The sequence below is a fragment of the Megachile rotundata genome, chromosome 15 (genome assembly GCF_050947335.1).
Source record: "Megachile rotundata isolate GNS110a chromosome 15, iyMegRotu1, whole genome shotgun sequence".
Lineage (NCBI taxonomy): Eukaryota > Metazoa > Arthropoda > Insecta > Hymenoptera > Megachilidae > Megachile > Megachile rotundata.
In genome coordinates, this window is record NC_134997.1 from 12286265 (window position 1) to 12310384 (window position 24120).

Consider the following 24120-nt stretch of genomic DNA (forward strand, 5'->3'; position numbering starts at 1 on the left):
GAATTTGCAGGGTGAAAAGGGGATGAATTCGAAGGGAGATCGAGGCGATAGAACCGCGTGGTACGTGATCGAGAGCCGGTTTAGCTCGAGATTCACGATCGAGCAGCGTCGAAAGCAAATCCTTTTTCCGATCTGCGTGAGATAACGAGCGAAATCCTGTGGCGTTACGCGGTCCAGTTTATGCAGACTCTTGTACATAGAGAAATGCGTGAAAACCGCAATAGAAAGTTGGTGGAATGATAAGAACATTTTATGTGTCAAATACTTTCGAGAGAATTATTTTAATTAGCTCTCTTGAAATTATTGATATTGGTACGTTCTTGAAATTATTAAAATTATTATGTTTTTGAAATTATTAAAATTGGTACATTGTTGAAATTATTAAAATTATTATGTTTTTGAAATTATTAGAATTGGTACATTGTTGAAATTATTAAAATTAGTACTTTCTTGAAATTATTAAAATTATTATGTTTTTGAAATTATTCAAATTAGTACGTTGTTGAAATTATTAAAATTAGTACATTTTTGAAATTATTAAAATTATTATGTTTTTGAAATTATTAAAATTAGTACGTTTTTGAAATTATTAAAATTATTACATTTTTGAAATTATTAAAATCTGCAACATTCTTGAAATTATTCAAATTTGCTACATTCTTGAAATTATTAAAATTTACTACATTCTTGAAATTATTAAAATTTGCTACATTCTTGAAATAATTAAAATCTACTACATTCTTGAAATTATTAAAATTTGCTACATTCTTGAAATAATTAAAATCTACTACATTCTTGAAATTATTAAAATCTGCTACATTCTTGAAATTATTAAAATTTGCTACATTCTTGAAATTATTAAAATATGCTACATTCTTGAAATTATTAAAATTTGCTACATTCTTGAAATTATTAAAATCTGCTACATTCTTGAAATTATTAAAATTAGCCACATTCTTGAAATTATTAAAATCTGCTACATTCTAGAAATTATTAAAATTACTACATCCTTGAAATTATTAAAATTGCTATACAATTTGAATTTCATTTAAGACTCTTGCTATTCAATCTGCATTTGATACAAAAATTTTCTAGACAAAAAATATATTTCTTTCAAAAGAAAAGACTTGAAGACTCTTTTCAAGTTAAACATAGTTAAACATTGTTAAACATTGTACAATTAAATAAACTTAAAATTGTACGATTAAATGCAGTCAAAATTTTGCAATGAAACATAGTCAGAATCATACAATTAAATATAACTAGTATTCACAATGAATTTAGTTCGTATTACACCTTCTTTGAAGAACCTACCCTTACGCGCTGCGGAGCAAAGTTGAAACTACTCGCGTTTCGCGCCACAGCCAGCACAGTCGGTAACACAGATCCTCGGCACCGTAGGAACTCAACTTACCGGCCATTAGCAAATCTCTCTTTCCGGTTTACCGTTCGCCACGCATTTACCGATTACCCAAAATCGATTTCCCATTTTCTCTCGCAAACTTGCTATTTAATTCCCGAGCCACATGTTCCACTAACTTTATACTTTACATCAGTTACAAACTACAGAGTACTGTTGTACATTTTTAATTACACAACTATAGCTCGAACTATAAAATTTTTACTAAAAATTTTCTCCCATAGAATTTTCTCAACTTCAATATTTTGTCTCAGTTTCGAAATTTGATATTTTCGCAAGGAACCTCTGTTTACTTCCACGTAAATGATTTACAAGTAGACATTCCATTACAAAGCGATAATTTGAACCACCCTCAGACCACAGGTTCACCGATGAGAAAGAAAACAAGAGTTTTCGCGACACGGTGCCAGGGTGATTAATTAAATGCAAACACGACCACGCCCGTTTGAAAGAGAAACGCGATAGCGTGACTACAGAAGGGTCGAGTTCGCTCCTTTCTTCCTGTTTCTTCCGTGCCACGTTTTACCGATATCGCCGTCAATAACTTTCGAAATTACACGTTGCTCCATAATCGAGTAACCCGATTTCAAATTAAATTCGTCACGAGATTCCGAAAAACTCGAGCGAGCTTTGTTACTCTTTGTTGTACTCTTTGTTACCTAGACAAAGCGAACCGAATAACGAGATTACGGGTCACAAAATTTATCGTCCGTAGTGAAAAATCGGTTTAATTGAACAATTTTAATTCGAGAGGTTTCTCTTTGAGTCGCGGAAGCCCCTCGTTAACCAAAACCGATACGGCCTACAAACTTCCTTATTTTCGACGAAATTATTTGTCTACAATTAGAAAAAGATTGCTTGTAGATTTTGTGATCGAAAGAATTTGAAAGGTGGAAGATAGTTGCGGTTAACGTGGGAGGGTATGATGTTTTCCATAGACCATCTGTCGAGGCACCCCCCGTGGATTAATTGGGACCCCGTGTATTGATCCAATAACATGGGCGCTGAATACGCAAACCGAGGGAGAGAAAACTCCCCGGTGAGGGATATCAGAAACCAAAGAAAAAGCGCAGAATTAACGACTTCTCTAAACTCCGGTTTCCCAAAATACAACATTCGAAAGCGACCTACTGGTGCACGAGATTCGATTGCAACTTCCCGGCGTTAATTGTACGTCTTAATTAAAACTAATCCCGTCGAAATGAAAATAAATTGAGGTAGCGAAGAAAAAAGAAACGCGTCTTGAAACCGGGGGGTTCCGTGACGCGTGACGTTTAATCCCTTCGATCGCGGCACCGGTGTAATTATTTTAATGGACGTTTACGCGTGTAGCTCGCAAATGAGTCACCGTGGCTTCTGCTCCGACGAACTTTAACTTCGTAACTTACCCTCGTTACTTTCGAGGAAATTAAACGCGCTGGACGATTCAAAGGGGACGATCTCTCTTTTGGATCGGGAAGGCAACGAAGGTAGATCGATTCATCATTTCTCAATTTATTGAAAGCCGATATTGCGATATTTACATACTGAGAAGTTTTTGTCGCATTTTGCAATTTTTCCGAAGTGAGATTAGGTCTACGTGTGCATCTATGATACGCAATGGGCAGTGCTTAACATATATAAAATTATGACCTATGCATGCAGTTACTTTGGCGCGTACAGATCTTCCATATCGCTTATAGTACCCTTTCGTAAAAAAACATATAAATATACACATAGTATATCTAAGGCGAAGTCTAATCTATAACATTGTTCTACACAACAACGACATCTGCGCGCGACGGTGTGTACTCTAAGCTCTACACATCTATGGGGTTCTCTTGTCTAAGGTGTCTCACGATGAACATGGCGGAGTTTTTCGTTTCTTCCCGCTGGTCCTCGTGCTGGTTCGGTAATCCGCATGTGGTTTTAGAAAACCGGGTATCGGGATAGTCCTTTACGGGGACTTCCCCTCTTTCATCCCTTCTCTTCCCGTTGCGAACGCCACCTGGCGGCCGTACCCTCTACCAGCCGACAGGAAGGTTAGACAACCCACCCCATCCACCCGGCACAACCATCATCACCGTCATCACCATCACCGGCACCAACACTAGCATCAACCACCACCTCCACGTGCACCTACGAGACCACCGTCTTCTCCACCTACGCCCGCTACTAACCCAGACCCATGAAATCCGAGCTTCGATTCGTGCCGCGCCCGTTAATCCAACGGCTAATCAATTTTCATCTAACCCTCTTTTTCCTGCTCTTCCTTTCGAAACAAGAATTTCTTGATTATTAATAGAGGGTAACTCCGGAGTGTCGCGTGTCGGTAATTAGAGATTCGTGTCTTCCCGCCCTTTTGCCCCTAATCTTTCATCCCCGGATCGCGAAGCAACGTGTTCGATTATCGGCTCGAAAGGGATCGCGAACGCATGGCCGCGGTACGTCATTCGGACACGCCGATCGAACTCCGCTGCTAGAAACTCTGATCGAAACTGGGGAAAGCAGGCAAGCTAGAGGGGAGTCGACTCGAGGAAAAGGGGGAGAGGCGGTCGGAGAGAAAGAGACGGAAGGCCCACGATCGACCTAAACCCGGCGTTAACCTTTTCATCGACCCCGTTCGAGTTCTCCGCTAGCCCGTCGTGGCGCCGCTCTAATTCGGTACACCGAGTCGCGCACGGAAACAAGGCTGATTCATTATTCAGTAAACGACCGTAGATATTTCGGGGTTGAAACGACGGAAAGGAAGTTTGCTCGGAATTGGGCCACGCGACTTCCTTTCGTCGTTCGATCGCCCCGGCTAATCCTGTTCGATCGGGCAGTTCGACCGCGAAACCGATCGAAACACCGAGAATAACGAGATCGAACGGATGCTACGGCCATCTTGCGAATCAGCATTCCGTTCAGAATCCGTGATCCAGCGTTACCAACCGCGGCCTTTCTCCTCAAACTTCCGGCGAGCCAGGGATTAATCGAACGGGACCGAAAAGGAAAACTCGGAACGGCCGCACCTTCCGGAAGCTGCCTTATCGACCGGAAACGCTCGTGGCATCCACGTTGGCGAGAATCGAGAGGCACCTCGTCGAGGGCTTTCACCTCGTGGCCATCTTTCCGGTCTGAACGTATCGCGGAAACGGGATCTCGGTGCAACCTTCGAGTTTGACCAGCTAGACATCCGATAAGCGCTCCCTCCCCTTCAACTCCGGCGTGTTTTGTTTCGTCGAGCTATTGACCGAAGCGTCACGAGGCACGAAACAACACTGTGTCCCTCAGTTTCTTCCACTTTGCCAGTTACCGAGAACACACTGAAAGCGGTCCGGCTTCGAGGAGAGCCACGAGACGAGGACAATGTCCCATCACACCAGTAACTCTTTAAAGGCGTACTGCTGTGACAGGACAATATCCCCGGCAAGCAGACTTTGCGTTGTTGGCGGAACTTCGTGGGGCACTTATCGCGCTACACCTTCGCCGTTGGTCCGTTTAATAGTTCGCGGCGCGAAATCGCAGGGCAGAGCCAAGGGCGACGATGACAGCCTCGCCGCCGCTGGCGGCGTCGAGCTGACTCCTGCGGAGGCGGTATCGTTCGGTCGAACGTCCCGACGGCACTGCGTCGCTCGCTGGCGACGGCGCCTCCGCACCCTGTCTCTCCCCCACCCGGGGGTGCTTCTCCTCCAGCCGAGAGCCCCACCAGCCTCGAAAACGCACCCTCTCCTCGTCGATCCCTCGATGGCCCGCCGAGGGTGGAACGATAGAGGGTGGTTGGTGCGCGTGTCCGCTCGCGCATATTCCGCGTGCGAACGAGCACGGGCTCGGGGGAGAGACTCCGCGTAGAGACGAAGCCGGAGAGGGTGCGCGGCCAGCCCGTAGAAGGGCGGCAGAGAATGGGAGAAAAGTAACCCTCGACGTTGCCGAGGGTCACGAGGGAACTACGCTAGCACACAGGATGTCTACCGATACTGGAAACACTAGAGTTCTTCTCGCGCGTATCAAACCCTCTTTCTTGCTTTCCTTTCGTCGTCCGGTTTCGATCGCTTATCGATCGGAAGTCTCTCACCGAAAATTAATTCCGAAGGGTCACGGTTAAGCTGATCCATCACGCGATCGCGGAATAAAAACGGAGCAGTCGCGCGTCGAAAGTCCATTGCCCCTGTTACCAAATTATCGACGTTTAATTCGGTCGCGAATGCCTTATTGTGGTTCGAATAGAATAGGGAGAAGTAATTACGCAACGTTGATATAATCGGATCGTTTCACAACATCCAGAGAATCGAGGGAAGTTTAACGTAGCTGAAATACGTTCCGTGGAAAGAGGCAAATTTATCCGGCGATTCGAATCGATCAGAGCTTCTCTCTCGGAGTTTCTTGCCCGATCGTTTCCGCAATTTCTCTTTCGCCCTACCGGAAAGATTAGCACAGTTCCGAAAATCCGAAATTTCGAAAGATCCGCGGCTACGCAGGATCGTCGCGGAGGAAATGAGCGTAGAAAGAGGCGGAAGAAAAGTCAGCTAACGGTGAATGGCAACGAGAGAGGCGAGTTTACGTGGAAATTAGGCGACGAAAGAGAAAAAGAGCGACGCATTTCGATAGACGTTCCGCCAGGGGTGGTTGCAAAAGGGAGCGCGACAACTCGAAGAGGGAAGAACGGAGGGGAGTATTGATCCACCAGCTGCGCGTTCTCTCACCCTCCACCCCCGCTGTTCACCCTCTCGCCCCTTATCCCAGCCACCACCTCCCACATCCCACTGGACGACTCCCTCGAATGGCTCGCCCTGTTTCGCTTTACTTCGTTCCTTCTCTCCTTCTCTGCAACCCTCCCTCTTCACCCTCGTTCTCTCTGACCCGTCGTAGCAATGGAAGCGATGCTTTCGCGAGCACCGATATTCTGTTTTATGTTGCCTTCCGCTCGTTACGAACGTCCAAAGTATTCCTGCATCTCCAGACTGCGAGTTTCCCTTTCGGATCCGTTTTTCGCGGAAACGAGTCGGACCCATCGCTAGCGTCCTCGTTTCCTCCTTTGATCCTTCGTCTTGTCGCACACGCGTTAAAGCATTACGAGGCCTCTCTTTCTCTCCCGGCTTACGTCTCTCTCTCCCTCGAGGGTACGCGCGCACGCGAACACCCTTTCTTCCCCTCTGCGAAATCCCCTCCGAGAGACTCACTCCAGGCTGCGTCACGCTCCCTCGACCTCTGCACCTCCGACATCATCCTCCGCGGCTATACGGAGTAACGTGCACCGCTTTTACTCTCCCGTCCTTCGACCTCCGACTCCCTTTCTTTTTGGTGAACTCGAGGATCCCGGGAAACGCTTTCCGATCGATTCGTTCATTGATCGACGCGGATCCAACAAGAGTGTTTGTCTGAATAGAAAGGTTTTGCGGAGATAACGAGGATCCCGTGATGGACGCGGAAGATGGACGGATACATCGAGTTCGATCCCCGCGGGACTATCGATGTCGTTGTAACTCTCGCGGAGACGGCGAGCGTAGATGGCGGTTAAGGGTAACGAAGGGTGACAGCGGAGAGAAAATAAAATATCGCTCGCCGACTCACCCCCATCGATTCGCCATAGCGTACTCTCCGGAAGCCCCCGTTTTTCTTCGCGTTTCAGGGCCGATCGCGTCACCGACGACTTTATCGTGCCACGCGGAAACGGCGTTATCTTTTCCAATTATTCGCCGGTGATCGGTGGAACGGTGGCGGAGCACGAACGCGTTCTTATCGGTTCGATGAAATCTTACGGAAGACAGAGAAAAATAGCGGTCGAAGGGCGTCCGTTTCGTGCTCGAAATAATTTGCTTATTCGAAAACGATACCTTCGGATCACCGAAACTTTTAAACTCACCTTCAGAGAACGAGGATTCCGCAGATCGAAGAACCGGGGAACGGACGGAATCTCGAAGCGATGATACCCGCAGACTCTGCGAAACGTTCGATTACATATCTGCGATACGAGATTTTATTAAGTTACTCACTGAACGTCGATCGTCGTGAGAAAGAAACGGTGAGCGGTTATGATAGGCAGGCTGAGTAACACCAGACCCTTGACGATGACCAGCGGCACCATCTGAAAAAGAGATGAAAGTAGATTAATAAAATTGCGCGGAAAAGAGAGATTCGACTTCCGACGCGCTTCAAGTATTCAAAGGGTTGGTTAACATAAACAACGTGGAAACGAGAGAGGCCCGGACAATAAATTGCCGGTGAAAACACCCTCTGGCTGGGAAAACATTTTTCCGTTACTCGGCCAGACGGTAATTAAAATGTAGTCTATCGTTAATTATACAGCGATACGAAAACCAACCGCGGTTCTTATCGATTCGTTAAAACGAAGAGTCACTATTCGATAAATTTTGCGAATGGTACCGAGGCGCTGCGGATCCGGCTATTTATGCAGTCCGTTCGATCGGTTAGTCTATTTGTATTATACAACGATCGTCAAAATGTCTGGAATTGTCATAGAATCACCGGAAAATATTTTTCTATGTTTTCTATAAAAGCCCGAATGAAAACGCTGACTCACTTTGCACCGAAGAAAGATATTTCGATACGATTGACCCTAATTCGGAAACACCGGATGTTGCGTAAGATTGTACCGAAACTCTTTGTCTCGGTTGTACTGAGATGCTTTGTTCTGTATTTTTCCATGAGTCATGCGACGTTCTTTTGGGCTGGGAATTTTCCCAAAAACCGTTACGCCAGGATGTGCAGTTTTATAGGGGTGCGTGGCATTCGGGATTGCGTCTCCTTAGCGAACACACGTGCAGTAAAGAACTACTATCAATAAATTGTTGAACTGTTAACAAAGCTTTATTTCACTCCACTAAAAGATCTTCGGCTAAAATTTGATTAGACTAATAAATTAGCGTATTTGTACGAGATATAGATGCAGTCCGAGAGGTTAATGTTGAGTTTGTGTGTTTCAGCGCCGGCATGGAGGCAGCAAATGGCACGATCGAGCACGATTTTCACAATGCCCTGGTGCCCATAAACGGTAGCCATTCCGGCAGCTCCGGCAGGAGTACACCGAATGGCGGCGACCCCGCACCGGGGAAATTGTTCGTCGGTGGTTTGTCCTGGCAGACGAGCAGCGAAAAACTCAGGGAGTACTTTGGCATGTTCGGCACCGTCACCGACGTCCTCATCATGAAGGATCCGGTCACACAGGTTGGTGCGATGGAAGCTCTCGTGGCTTATCCATTCTAACCGGTAGCCTGCCTCGAGCTTGTTCCAAAGATCTCGATTTTAACCTTAAACGCGTTTTGGATTTCTAGTAGTTTCTCGATCGAGATCTGTTTCGGAAGAAACTCGCGGGCTATCGAGACGGGAGAATATTTTCGGTTAATTTCCTCCTCGATAGGTCAAATCGTTCGGGGCCAAAAGGGGTGGTTTAGGGCGAGAGAGGGTGAATCGGGGGAACAAGAGAAAAGATCGAAACGCGATTCGTCTCGAGGAGATTCGATGCACCAGTTTCTTCCTTCCACTTTTGCACGAGATTTCACACAGTAGACCGTAGAAGAGAAGTTGTACTAATCGATGTAACTAATTTGCTGAGACAGTGTAAAGGAAGTAGAAACGTATCTTTTGGTATCTTTACTGTATCAAAACTTGTATTTAAAACGTAAAAGGTGGAAAAGAGGCAGAGGCTCGTTTCTAAAGATGCGTTCGCACACGGGATAAACGGATGACAACGTAATAGTAATCACGTACGAGGACTGTGGGCATATAGATTATCGTAATTCGGTAGCGATGCAATTAACGATCGTAACTTCATTTGAGTCTTATATCATTTATTCGAAGTCCTTGTCTCTCACGTAATCCTAGAATGTTTGTCTTACATTGGCTTGGACAGTCTTGCATGTATACGGTAGTTTGGTAGTATTTAGTTTAATTGTACATAAGAGAAGATATCGTGGTACCTTTTTTTACATACAGTGTACGATAGAGAAACCTTTTCGACGAACGCGAAAAGTTCGGATTCGTAACCGCGAGATTTAGGCGTCGATTGATCCGCCGGGAAAATCGGATAGGCGAATGCGGCCAGCGGAGAAAAGCATCGCGACAGTGGCTCGTCGAAGAGCCAAGGGACACGGAGATAGGCGTGCGAAAGCGAGATAGTACGCGGGCTATTATAGGGCGAGGAAAGCGAGAAAAAGAGAACGAACGAGTGAGAGAGAGAGAGAGAGAGAGAAAGAAACGGAAATATAAAGAAAAAAAAAAAATAAATGAAAGGGACAAAGAGAAGGAAGGGACAGAAAGAAAAGAGGATAAAAGAGACGGTCGTTGTGCATCGTGGCCGTTCTGGCTTGTTCGGTTACAGCGTAGTCGCGGCTTCGGTTTCATCACGTTCGCGGAGCCGGGTAGCGTGGACAAGGTGCTGAAGTGTCCGATTCATACGTTGGACGGGAAGAAGATCGACCCGAAACACGCGACGCCAAAGAATCGCGCGAAACAGGCGAACCGCACGAAGAAGATCTTCGTTGGCGGCGTGAGTCAGGACACGAGCAGCGAGGAAGTGAAGGCCTACTTCAACCAGTTCGGCAAAGTCGAGGAGACGGTGATGCTGATGGACCAACAGACGAAACGGCACCGTGGCTTCGGTTTCGTTACGTTCGAGAACGAGGACGTGGTGGATCGCGTGTGCGAGATTCACTTTCACACGATCAAGAACAAGAAAGTGGAGTGCAAGAAGGCTCAGCCGAAGGAGGCGGTTCAACAGGGCGCGTTGGCCCTCGGCAAGAGGGTGGTGTTGGGCGCCCTGGGCGTCAGGCTGGCGCCCCAACCGCCCTTACCGGTCGCCGCGGCGTCCCAGATCGTCGCCGCACAGGCGCAGGCGCAAGTACAAGCGGCCGCGGCCGCGGCTGCGGCTGCTCAAGTTCAAAACGCCGTCGCCGGCTACGGCAAACTGTTCGCCAGCAGTTATCCGGCCCTCTCCGCCTACCGATACGCGCCGTATCCGATCCCTGCAGCGGCGGTGGCCGCGGCCGCGGCTGCGGCTGCACCGACCCCGGCCCCGGCCCCGCCATCCGCGGCCGCAGCCGCGGCAGCAGCGGCCGCCGCGACGCCAGCCGCCGCAGCCGCGGCCGCGCCCGCCAATCCCTACCAGGGATACTCGCTCACCAACGTCGACATGTCCAGCTTCCAGGGCGTCGATTGGGGCTCCATGTACGGTATGGGAATGTACGTCTAAGCAGGCTTTTTTCTATTCGCGCGTTCGCGGATTCACCGATCGAACCGGACACTCTTCTCTTCGATTCACGCCGCTCGCACTCTTCCCGTCCGCTCCTCTTCGACGCGCTTCCGTCTCCCGTCTTCCTTCCCTGCCCCTTCCGGGGCGTTCTTTCCAACCGTAGAACAGAGTAGTAGTCTTCCTCGGATAAGTCTTCTGCTGTTCACCTTTTCTCCGAAACTATGCCTAACCGAGCGGAAGGAGAAGAACGGGATCTCGAAAGCAGCGAGGAGAGAAGAGGAACGAGAGGATCTTGGCGGGCGAAAAAGCGCGTCGGAGTCGGAGCAGCGCGTCCTCGAGCAGGACACGAGGACTTTCCTGGCCGGAAATCGTTCTTCTCGCGTTTACTGTCGTTATCGATTAATTTATTAGCGCGAGCGAGCGATTAGAGAGGGATCGAAGACAAGAAGAAGAAAATGAAACGAAAATGAGAAAAAAAAAAGCGAGAAAAAGAGGGAGAGAGTGCGTGCGTGCCTGGACGAGAACGAAAGAGAGAGAGAGAGAGCGAACGAACGAAATTGCTGTATCTTTTTAACCTTGGCCTGCGCGAGGCTCGTTCGTGTTCTTTTTGTCCACGCGATTATTCCACGCATTTTGTGTTTGCGCCACACTCGTTAGGTTCCTAGTTAGATCATAGCATGCTCCTAAACGCGAGGCGCGGCGCGGCGTCGCGCCGTCGTCGTCCGCGTTGTTTCCCGGCTTCCCGTCGCGCCCAACCGTACGATAACTAACTAATTACTTAATTACTTAATCGATTAAGCGATATATATCGGCGGCCGTGAACGGCCGCCCCACTCTCAAGGATCTCGACCACGAAGCAATAAAACAGGGGAGGTAGAGAGAGAACGGAAGAGCAAACTTTGGACGTTGTGAACGAGCTTTCGAACCAAACCGCGGAACGAGCTCTCTTCCGTTTCGAGAATTCCCGAGGACCGAGCACTCGGACGAAGCGGAAGCACGCGGATAAACGGGGCGTTTATTTCTTTTCTTCCATTCCAGAGAACGTTCTCTCCTGGTTGTCGCGCGACGCTCAGCCTCGATCAAAGTGCCAAAAGCCTCGTCGACGTTCTTTCGAGCAATCATCCTCGATACTCTTAATACTCTGTCAAGTTCCGTGGGTAACGCGCGATCCTTTCCTCGATCGTTTCGCCGCGTGCTTCCGTTCGAGTCGTCCGCAGGAGACGAAGGTACGCGTACGCGGAGGAAAACGAATCGGGCGTACACGTACAAGGAACGCGTCTACGTAGAATAACGGATAGGTATACATATATTTTTCTTCGAGTAATGGAAGACAATATTTCTCCATCGCGCGAACCGAAGTGGCGACCACGCGATTTTCGAGCGCGCGAAACGGGAGACGCGTTTCGAGGGAACTCGCGTTCCCGGGTATAACTAATTGTAAGATTCGCGAACGAGCGACTTTTTGCTAACGGCAAACCGAGATTGAGATTAGCTCAGTGTAAGTTAAGCGACCCTAACTCGTAAGTTTCAACTAGGTTAAGCTTAGACACTTAAGGCGTTCGTAAACGAGTCGATACTTAATTTATATACGTATCTGCCTACGCGTGCCGCGCCCTTCTCGCTCGCGACCGTTCGATCGAGACGGCTGCACCCCGCGACACTCGATCTACCGCCGCTTTCGATCTTTCCAACGATTCCGAAAAACTTCTAAAAACAATCCATTCGCTTATTTATTTATTTATCGAGCCTTTTGGCTGCTAATTTCCGAAAGCGACAGATCGACGACGCAGTCGTACGCGCAGTCGTCGCGATTCGACGCCGGAAAAAAAAGGGACGAGAAAAGAAATGAAAATAGTCGAGGGCGAGAAAAGCGCGACGCGTCGAAACGCGTGTGACAACTTTCGAGCAATAAGCGATTGACACTTTGAGTATCGTTTGAACGATAACCGTTGGTTCGCCAGCGTAGGAGGTAGGGACAAGAACGTAGAAAAAGAAAAAAAAAGGAAGGAGCAAAAGGAAGTTCGAGGGTCCTCCTCGAACGACGAATAATATTCTATAGTGATATACACACCTTAACATATACTTAACATGTACCGTAATATTAACGACGACAAAGCTCGCGAGTGATATTTATTACTTATAAGATGCTTAGAACGATAAGCAGATAAGCGAGTTAAAACGGACGCGTGCGTTATAAGCGAGAGTCGAGAGAACGAATCACGCCTTACGAAATCGCGAAAAGCAAATATACGCGCGCGTAATCAACGAGAGAACATATTTTATTTTACATTTTTTTTTTTTTTCGTTAGTTTTTGTTATCCAGGGTCTACGCGTATTTCGTCGATTCGCCGTTTCGAGAACATGGGTGCGTACTTAAACTCGAGGACACCCTTCTCTCTTTCTTTTGGTAGAGTCGTAAAGGGAGAAGAGTCGATTAAATTTCAATTTCGGGGTGTCCTCTTTTTTCCCCGTGTCGCATTTTTTCTGTTTTTTTTTTTTTATTAATGAAAAAGTCGATGCAGAAATTCGAATCGAATTTTGATTCGGGATGCATCGACGCCATCCATCGTTGACAGCTAGCCTGCCCTCTCCTTCGCGAACGCTTCCTTTTTTTCCTACGGCCCTTTTTCAACCCCTTTGATAACACCTGCCGGTGATATCATGTATTGTACATGCTAACATCTCGCGCATACACACACACACGCTCACACGTACATTTTTTACTTGATTTCACGCATACACAACGTATAGACAGACACGGTTACACGTATTGCGAATGTCGAAAGTAATTTTTAGCGTAGTTAGTATTTTGATGAAAGCTAACCACCCATTAGTTGAGAATGATTAGTAGGTAAAGCATGCTGGTTGAAAAATATCTTTAGATTTCTGGATCCTGTTGTTCCTTCACCGCCCTCGTCGTGACGTACGTTTTTTTAATGCCGACGATCGCGAGCGAGCGCCAACGTCTAAATCTAATCAATTTTTCCTTGTTTATTTTCCGTTTCGTTCACTGTTTTTCCTTTCTTTTCTTTTCGATCGCGTTTCTTTTGTTTTTCGAGCTCTAAAAAGGCACCCATCGACGAACGCGTTGCTCATCAACTTTCGAGTACTCTAAGATAAGCTGTAATCGAAACATTGCCTACTGAATGTCAATCGTTAGGGACACGTCCCTTAAACTCTCGGTGAGTCAACTCGATTTTTTATCATTTTTTGCAATAAATTTTTCTCGTGTTTTCTATAGCAACGACTAGATCGGGCAACGAAAGACCTTCCCAATCCTCTCCGAATACCTCGGCGATGTGCCTCCACTATTGTTATCGTCGTTGTTGTCATTCACAGTTGCGATGATCGTTGCGCATCGCCGTTGATCGTCGCCGTCGAAAGATTCTCGAAGCGCGCTCGAGATTCGTTGCCGATCTTCGTCTTCATTTCGTTTTTGTGCCATAAACACGGAGCGACCGTGCAACGAGACGCGAGCGCGTAACATCCAAACGAAGTCCGAGGCTGATCCGTCGAACCGAAGGAAAAATTTCATTTTCTTTCGGATCAGCCTTATTCCCGATCGCGAAACGAGACGGCAGAGAGAGAGAAAGAGAGAGAGTGAGAGCGAAAGAGAGCACGTAGGGCGGCGAACGCGAAGAACAACAAAAACGACGGATTATTTAGTTTAGTTCGATGCCTAGATGAGTTGCCAATAAAGTAGTTCGTTTCAAACTTGTAGCTAACCTGTATTGTGTGTACCCTACCCTTCCTATTTTCTGTTCCTTAATCGACCTTTAATCTTTCATCTGTTTTTTTTTTGGTGCTGTGTAATACCTTTCGCATACTCACGTTCGTGTCTCTTTGTGTAATTTAACCCTGAACTAGCGTCTATCCACGTTTATTTGTCCCGATTTCCCTTCGATCGGACTCCCGGTGGCGTCGAAACCGTCGACGTGCCGGAGGCGTAGAGCGCATCGCTAATTGGCTAATTAATATTAAGCCGTAACTAGCCTCGTTAACCCCGCTGGGCGCTCGTTTCGCGGCGCTCTCTGGTTGGTCGGAACGCAACGGGGAGAAAACGCGTTCTTTCTCCGTAATCGAAGCATTCGAACAAATTTTCGAGTCGTTTATGACAAAGCCTCCGGTACCGAGACAACGACGTTGCTTCCCTCCTCGTGTTGCTTACGCTGTTCGAGACAGCCGGCGAAATTGTTGTAGCGCATGCATTTTAGCTAGATCATCCTTGGCGCTCTAACCAACAAGTAAGAGTAAATAAAACCGCGAGGTTCTCCGGCGATCTCGCATCGACGGAGAACCGTCTCTCCCTCAGTTTCCGTTTTCATCGCAGCTCTTTGCGTTTCGACTCAAAGAGTTAATCGAGAAGTTTTGCCGCTGGAAGCCTTGGAAAGTGAGAGATCCATCCCGATCCCACGTACGCTCGATCAAACGTTTCAATTCGATTTTACTCTAAATTTTCTGGTCCTTTGCTCGAGCGTACCTCCGACACCCCCGGCACGGAGAAAGTCCCGGTGGGAACCTGGTCGTTGAAACGATATCTGTACATATCGTCGAGTTAGTTTAGTACGAACGTTAGATCGTAGTTCGTTTTATACGTACATGCTGTGATTTCTCGCGAGAGCGGACTTCCCGAACGAGACACCCCGAATTCCGATCGATCTTTCAAACGCACCGTTTGTACCGAATGGACCAATTCGAACCGTGTTCCCGGTGTTTCGACTTCGTGCGAGGCGCGTTACATATCGACGCACGCGACATATCATTTTACTCGACAATTCGGCCGTAATTCCTTAGTCGAAGCTAGATTTGAAGACTACCGTTCCCTTTCTCCGTGCACTCGTCGATCGTTCTTCCCCTTGTTTTACGATCGTCGATGGAACCCTTCGAGTGCCTTAACCCCACGATCTCTCTGTAAACTCGAACAAAAACGAAGATATATGTGTGTATATATATAGAGAGAGAAAGGGAGAGAGAGAATGTAAGGTGACGAAACAAGAGAGACGGAGAGAAGAACCAGGAACGATTTAGACGCATATTAATTCCCATAGGCAGAGTAGAATTGAGTGATCGCTAGAGAGAGAACCACTTCCATGGATTCGGATTCGAGAGGCGACCACGGCGGCTGAATAAACCAGGTAAGACTTTCCCCTCTTTTTTCTATTTTCGACTCCCGTTGGCTCGCACTACGAGCATCCTTTCTAGCGTAGACATAGTGCGAAGTGTAGCGAGTATTTATCGTCGATAATAAAGACTAAATCCCTTTAGCGAGCTAGCGTAACATAAATGTTGGTAGAGTAACGGTTGACGTCGTGCATAATTCGAACGTCTTCTTTCCTTTTTGTGCGATTCGTTCCGCAGAATTGAACTTCGAGAATTGCCCGATTATCGAACAAAGTGGGAAAGATCACGGTCGCCGATGAATTTTCTACGTGGAAACGTTTCGATATACCCGCCGAGTTTTTCCAAACTTTTCTCGTTAACTCGCCGACGTGACTCCTTTACAGAACCTTTTCGATTCGTTTCCACTAGCATCGAAGCAAAGAGTGTTTCGTGCATGCGTTTGTACATAACGTCTCGTAGGAATGAGACGACGAGGGCAAAATCGAAGCCTCAGCATGATTCGAGGTGACGAGCTCCTCGGTTTTAGAGACCATTTTCGGAAAACTGTACCGAGGAACTCCGTCGCTCGTGCTTCGTAACGCGTGGTCACAAAATTCACGCGTTACGGAACACTCTACACCGGTTCACTGCTGCCATAATCCAACCCCGTCATCTCCTACCGCCATCGCCTTCATCGACAAGAGAAATATACGAGTCTAAAGACGCGCGGTGCACTCGAAAGTCCACTTTTACGACCAAGCTAATAAATTCTTAAACACGATAATAAATTAATTTGGAGCTTGGTGCGATAAAAGGAGACGCTCGATGTAACATCGAGTTGCTCGTCGCGATCGGAACTCGTATAGAAATAGGCGAGTCAATAATGGCTGGCCTTTTTCCTTCGTTTTCGAGGCACTCTTTCGAAATGGGACCCGCGCGTTTTTCGTAGCGCTCTTTTGAAGCCGGCAAAACTGTTTGGCGTCTTGTTCTTCCAGTATATGTATACATTCGTACATATTACGCGTACGAGATTAATAAATAAATTATATATATATACATACAGATAGATTATATATATGTACAAACATGCGTATATACGACGATAGGACGAGGAAATTTTTTGCAAACGTTCGTCGGATTCGAGTCAAATTTGCCTTCGCGAAAAGTGATCGATATAAGACTTTTTCACTCGCGTTTCTGAAGAAATTTCATTCAAACGGTGTCCAACTTTCGGTACCGGTTGTCTAAAAAATTTTCAAACTATTATTTCTCCGGTCTGTAAATATTCGTTGAATCAAACTTTGTACATAAACACAGGGTTTTCACGAACTGTATTTAACGAACTATTGTTCGAAGTCTCTGGGCTTGAAACCCGGAGGAGCAAAAGAGAAGCGTTAACGAGAGGATCTTTTAATTTGCCCGCGATTTCTTTTCACACACCCCGTGTATCGACAAAGGCGAGGAAGATCGTTTTTGCAAGGCGTAACGTTATTATCGACTCGAAAAGTAGACCAGACTTTCTCTCTATGTTCAGCGAGCGCGTTTGATATTGCTAGCGAATATCGTTTCCACGGGTCGCTATACACCGTGCGACAAAAGTAACGGCAGGACTCGAGTCGACGCGGAAAGGCGTCGACATTCGAGCGGTGACAATTAGGGGAAACTTTCTCGAGGATGTTGAAAAAGTACAAACCGGGATAAACGCGTAGCCGGCTCGATCGTAGCCCAGAAGGGACAGATCGATACGTGCTCGCGTGACTGAGCAGAAAATCGAGAACGAGCCTCGTTTTCGCGGCTCCTCGATCGGCGAGATTCAAAGGCTGACGAGAACGGGTAGAGATATTCTTCGAGGACATTTTTCCTGGTCGACGGCAGCCGCCGATCCGAGGCTTTTCTCTTATTTAGAGCGTAATCAGTAGCAATATATCTCGCGTGATAATTGCAGGTATTCAATATCATTAGAAGTATCATTATCATCGTTATCCTTTTAGTAGTCTCGATATGTTTTGTCCAACGTGCCATTTTGTCGTCATCGTTTCCACTTTGTTATCCTCGCTCGATTATTCGAAATCATTGTTTCGGCTGAGCGGAAAATAGAGGCATTGACGCGGTGATCGATGCTACGAATTTGGTCGAAAATAACATTCGTTACATCCTTGATTATAATTAGAATTAAGGCAGAAAGTTGCTGTGGAAATACGAGTCTTATATTACAACCGTAGTGTGCGTCACGAGTGTATTGAAACAGATAAAGTTGAAATGTTGCATCAATTTGGTGTTACTCATTCGTTAACGCATACAGAATGTCTCAAAATTAATGTAAGTCCACTAGGAGGTAGCTGACTTGATTCTGAACAAAATTTTCCTTTGCAAAAATTGGATTTGAAGCTTCGTTTTTGAATTATTAAGAAAAAACACGGAGCAGTCAGAACGCGATGCGCGCGCAGATATAGGAGCGCCATCTTTGAACGTCTGCGCATGCGCAACCCTCGCGGTCTGATTACCCCGCGTTTTTCCTTAATAATTCAAAAACGAAGCTTCAAACTTTATTCTTGCAAAGGGAAATTTTATTCAGAATCACGTCAGCTACCAACTTAGTGTCATAGATTGTTGAATTTTAATTTTTGTAACATACAAAAGTATTTAACTTGCTCTACAATTCGATGCGGTCAATCAAAACTACTTGTTTATAAGTATAATATAAACAAGTTCGTTCTATTAAAATAGAACGAATATGTATTTTATATTCAACGATATATTATCGAATCTTTATTATAATTGAACCTTAAAAATTATAATCCTAAATTTTTGCCTAAGCTTGAAGTATAGAAAATTTGAGTGTGAATTAAATTCGTAGCGTCGATGAAATCCCCGTAGCATCGAAAGGAAAAGTTTTTAAATAATCCTTTGAATTCCACTAAAAAGTCGCCCCAAATAAGTTATTCCTTAGAGAGTTGACGTGTATACGATTCTTAAGATATTTTTCCGTGTGTTCTGTGGACGAAGCTTCGACGTAGCGCAATTTCTCACCCCGCAAGCATTCCCGGCGGGCGACGATCCACTGACTTTCCAATAAGAGCATCGAATTACCTTCGATTCAAATTTCGTTTTATTCCATCTTTCTTTTCTCCTGTGTCGGTTCGTCACGAGACTCGCTTCTCGGAACAATAATCCGAGATCAATGCATATAGAACACGCGATCCAGTTTATTGGAAAGATCACGAAATCGTAGCCAGTAGGTTAACCCGAAATCCGTAACGTAACTAGTATAGTCAGCTAGCTAGACAGCCGAATAGTTAACACGATGTGTAGCGAACTTATATAATTAATTACTTACTCCGTTTAATGGGTAAGAGGCAAAAAGACAGTAATAAGGATTTGGTAGTCGGGTACGAAGACAAAAGAAAGGAACTGCGAGAGAACGCGTGCGTGGGTTGGGTGCGTGTCTGGTGTACATGTGAGTGGCTGCGAGAACGAAAGGATGCGCGTGAAAGAAACGGAAAGAATTACCAACGTACTTACTGCAGGTAGACTGGTTACTGTACCTGTTGTTGTTGAAAACATTAAAAACACTCTTATTCCATGCTAATATGGCTTAGTGATATCTCTTATTTTTCACCCCTATCCATCGGGTTCTTAAAATATGAAAAACTTGTCCCGAGGTAGAAAAACTGCCCTGAGTTTCGATCTACGAGGGGTGAAATACCTCGAATATTTATCGGCAAGAATTTTTTTTTCGAGGAAGAAATCTTCGAGATGCGGACCTGATCCACCGAACTAAACATTTCCACCGTATTTACAGTGTAAATGAAGCGCCGTATCGATTGCGGCGCGTGTGTATGTACATATTTATAAATATTAGTATTTCCAGTAGCTAATTGATCCCTTTACGCTATTGGCCGTTTGTCAACGTTTTCGAATTTCCCCGACGGCTGATAGCGTACCCTCGTAGCTCCCTTGGTTCCTTTATTTCCCGAGAGCTCCGCGACTTTGTAATTAACAGAGCATGAGTGCGTGTAATTGACTTTCGATCATAGGGGTGAGCGATAGAATATTTGCGTTTACGCAAAACGAACGGATTGAGACTACAGGTGAGTGACAATAAAGGGGGATTATTTTTGCACGCGTTTAGTGAAAATTACTCATCCCTCGGTCTAGCGTTTAAAAGAAGAACCGAAGATTCGCGCGATCCTGTATTCGTCGACTTTCGAAATATAACGAAGTTCTGTGAACTACCCTCTCCGTTTGTATTCAACGTCTCCCTTTGTGTTTAACATAAACGAGTAGTTTGTTGAAGTATGCAAAGAAAGTAGGTTTCACTTCCCGAACCGACAAGAGCGAAGCGTTTCTTTGGGCTGACTTGTTTAATGGTTGATGCAAGAGTAGTGAGATTTTTTGTTCATGGTTTTTGTACGATCAACGATTCCCGTTGATTAGACGAACTTTTTTATGTGAGATCATAGAAGGAAACGCGTGTGCATGGAGCAACCTCCATGGACGCGCGAACGAACGAACGGTTGATTTCACCTCCTTGAATGATTTTGCAACATCGTAGACAAGTAGCATCCTTTAATAATTGAATCGACACATTTAGTCAATAGTTGCAGCTGATGTATTGGAATAATTAGAGTTTATCGTAGAGCGACATGTATTTTCGTCGAAGGTATCGACGGTCGATCTGTAGCCAATAAAACGACAAAAAGGGAGAGAGGCGTATTTTCACCCGTAAACGTTATTGCAACGAATTTCCAAGAAGCGTTATTCTCTGTCGATAACACGGAAACAAAGTGTACGAATCAGTTTCCGTAGGTCGACGACGATGTGGCCTAACTCGAGCGAGGGGTTAATTAGCGCCAACAAGTACGCTCGCTTTCTCGATTTCTAGAATCTTTCGGATTTATTTTGCGGAATCATTCCACTTATGTGATACAAGCGTTTTCCAATTCTTTCAACGAGGGAAGGAACAAAAGGCTGTCATGGATAACCAACTTCTTATGTTAGCGCAACGTTTTATCATTCCATCGAGCGCTTTATTTCGAGTACAAACGCTGTATATATTACGAGTGTATTTTTATTATACGAGCGTCAAATTAGAATTGTTACATCGCCAAAAACGTCGAGCACGGTATGGAGCTTGGTCTTGAACTTAAAATATATCTACGTTGTAACATGCTCCACGTTTTCGACGATTTCGAAACTAGTCTGTCTAGTCACGAAAGCGCGATACCGGCATAGAGGGACTCCCGAAGGAAGGAACGAAGAAATCGAGGGAAGAGCGGCAAGAAGATGTCCCGCGGGAGAAAGGCGGAATTACTATTAATTTATGAACCGTAAGACTTATTTGTATCGTTGCGATTTATTTTTGTCACTACCTTAGTTAATACGATTATCATTATCATTATCATTATTACACGTGACTTTTTGTCCATATAAAAGTTTCCACTCTTATATCTCCCAAAGATGGATCATTCGAAGAAAAGATGCATTCTTTCCCTGAATTCCTTGCCTTTCGAAAAAATAGGTTGCGAAGAAAAGGAGCAGATACAGGTAGGTATTACGCTAGAGGCCAGACGGAAATCGATATTGGACCCCCAAGGGCACGCGTTATGTACGTCCCTGTCGGCTAAATTGCGGTCGCCATGGGAAAAAAGCACGGAAATTTCACCGTACCTTTTTCTCCCTTCGAGAAATATTAGCTCGTATTCCTGCGGTGTCTCAAATATATTTCTTGGGATTGATTTTCGTAAGCGGTTTCATCGATTAGTTTCTGCGTTTACGGTATTTTGGACGCAACAGGTTTAAAACTTTCGCTTTACTTCAGGTAATTTCTGTGACTTTTGATTAAACAAATGTTAAAATGTTCATTGACCTTAATGTCTACTGCACGTTGAAAATGTTGCAAACTTGACTCACATTTTAAAGTTGATACAAGTTTATAATTTTTAGTTAAACATATGTTAAATTGTACATTGACCTTAGTGTCCCTGTTCCTCATTGCAAATGTTGCAAACTTGACTGACATTTTAAAATTGATACACGTTTGTAATTTTTAGTTAAACATATGTTAAATTGTACATTGACCTTAATGTCTCTGTTGCACATTGCAAATGTTGCAAACTTGACTACAATATTAAAGTTTGTCCCAAAACTTGCTTTATTCCTAAACTTTGCATAGCCTTGCTGAATATAAAATATCTTAATTTTCTTCAATTTTAAGTTATGAACATATGACAAATAGTACAGCAAGTTAATTGAGAAAAGAAGAAAAGAATAAACAAATATTAAATTGTCTATTGACCTTAATGTCTCTGTTGCACATTGCAAATGTTGCAAACTTGAGTACAATATTAAAGTTTGTCCCAAAACTTGCTTTATTCCTAAACTTTGCATAGCCTTGCTGAATATAAAATATCTTAATTTTCTTCAATTTTAAGCTATGAACATGTGACAAATAGTACAGCAAGTTAATTGAGAAAAGAAGAAAAGAATAAACAAATATTAAATTGTCTATTGACCTTAATGTCTCTGTTGCTCATTACAAATGTTGCAAACTTGACTACAATTTTAAACTTTCCTCCAAAACTTGCTTTATTCCAAACTTTGCATAGTCTTGCTGAATATAAAATATCTTAATTTTCTTCAATTCTAAGCTATGAACATATAACAAATAGTACAGCAAGTTAATTGAGAAAAGAAGAAAAGAATAAACAAATATTAAATTGTTTATTGACCTTAATGTCTCTGTTGCACATTGCAGATGTTGCAAACTTGACTACAATATTAAAGTTTGCCCTAAAACTTGCTTTATTCCTAAACTTTGCATAGCCTAGCTAAACATAAAATATTTTAATATCCTTAAATTTTAACAGACATCAAATTCTAGTTAATAGACAAAGAAAGAAAAATATCGAAGCAAGTAAAGGCAGACGAAGTCTAATACACGTGACAGAAAAACGATGACCGTAATTCGATAGCATAAGTTCGTGCCACGCGTTTATATTCTCCCCTTTTATATCCTCCAGCGTAATATCGCAACAGCACGAAGCGACGCGATATATCCGGAACAGGCGGGCATATTTTCACCCTAAAGATGCGAGCGGAGCACATTTACACGCATCCACTCCCGAATGGATACCCTATCGATGTATCCGCCATCTTGGACGTCGATCGAAGAACGAGAAAACGGATCTATTACGAACAGGAAACTTTCCTCGTATTTCAGTTTTCATAATTGACTGGGGAAGGTATTAAGGTCACCGGGGTTGGAGAACCGAGAATACGGGAATAGCAAAAAATTCACGAGCGTAAATCGTCTGGGCTTTTCCCTTCTGTTTTTCCTTGTTTTCTGAGGGTGAATCGCGTCACGAAACGCGGTCACGCGATTCCACGATCATGGGCAATGATTTTTACTTATTTATCTTCTGTCCAGAAAATAGAACAGGTGAGTAATAGGAAAATTCAGACAATCCTTATCGAATTAATAGGGAAACGTTATTTTTATCCGAGACTTTAGCTAGGCAGAAAATTGCATTACAAATCAGTGGCCGTAAGTAGCCGTTCGAACGATATTAGCTTAAAGGGGAAATGGAGCATTTCATAAGGGTGGTTACCCACCCTTTGTACGATTTATCGCGTTTTATCGATCAAGAATCGTTAAACCCCATTTTTCCCCAATGAAAAATTGCGGAAGAGAATGAAATACGTTCAAATCCTTCTGAAACACGTCTATCTAATATTCCGTAAACGTCAGTCTAGGGAGCTTTTCGCGGATTTCTTTATCACTTTGCCGCGGAGTATTCAATATAACCAGCTGCATTATGTAGCGAGTTGAACGAGCTCCAAGGAAGCGTCTCGCATTTCAACTAGCATCGAGACCTTCCAAACCACATATCTATAATTAACAAAAATTTACCTCTTTACTAAATCAATTCAACTAGCACGTTTCAAAACACATATCTATAATTAACAAAAATTTACCTCTGCTAAATATTCCTCGTTTTTTACCTATTTCTAAAAATTTCCTGTATTCAACAGAGGACGTAGAGTCCTCGAGCTGTCGCTCCCCGTTCCTTGAATCACCCTTTTTAGGTGGAAGTAGCCGAAGTTCACGTAAACCGAGAAGTACCTGTCCTTGAAACATTCACGCGAGTACGTGAATCGAGAAAAAGCTGCTGCGGCGAAATGCACATTCGCGGTAACTCGTTTCAGACTGCTGATAAATAGTTTACCGTTTGGTAGAACCGAGACAATGGAGGGTAGGAGACATGTACGAGTGGGCGTGTAAGGGACGAATGACGGCTTTAAGAGATACGAAGCTTAAATCTTTGATGCCCTAGGCTCGGCTTGACCGGCTCTCTCTTCTTGCTTATTCTTCCTCGGTTCTACGTGAGACTACGCCTGTCGATTTATTCCACTATTGCTAAAACCAAAA

At 44.7% G+C, this 24120-nt stretch overlaps 2 protein-coding genes across 13 annotated transcripts in view; one reads left to right on the forward strand and one right to left on the reverse strand.

The window, feature by feature from the left end:
- msi (RNA-binding protein musashi) overlaps positions 1-21099 on the forward strand; it is a 111534-nt gene extending 90435 nt beyond the window's left edge. For all 7 annotated transcript variants that reach the window (XM_076540288.1, XM_076540290.1, XM_076540293.1 and 4 more), the window contains 2 exons: positions 8326-8566; positions 9720-21099. In XM_076540288.1, coding sequence (XP_076396403.1) covers positions 8326-8566; positions 9720-10589 — 1111 coding nt within the window. In that variant the 3' untranslated portion in view covers positions 10590-21099. The remainder of the gene's footprint in view (positions 1-8325; positions 8567-9719) is intronic.
- LOC105662556 (uncharacterized) overlaps positions 1-24120 on the reverse strand; it is a 39647-nt gene that overhangs the window by 13574 nt on the left and 1953 nt on the right. For 3 of the 6 annotated variants that reach the window (XM_076540306.1, XM_076540307.1, XM_076540309.1), the window contains 2 exons: positions 7375-7466; positions 7245-7320 (listed from right to left, as the gene is read on the reverse strand). In XM_076540306.1, coding sequence (XP_076396421.1) covers positions 7245-7320; positions 7375-7466 — 168 coding nt within the window. Of the gene's footprint in view, positions 1-7244; positions 7321-7374; positions 7467-21750; positions 24109-24120 lie in introns of those variants that run through there. The other 3 variants (XR_013040637.1, XR_013040638.1, XR_013040635.1) reach the window with 2 other exon arrangements.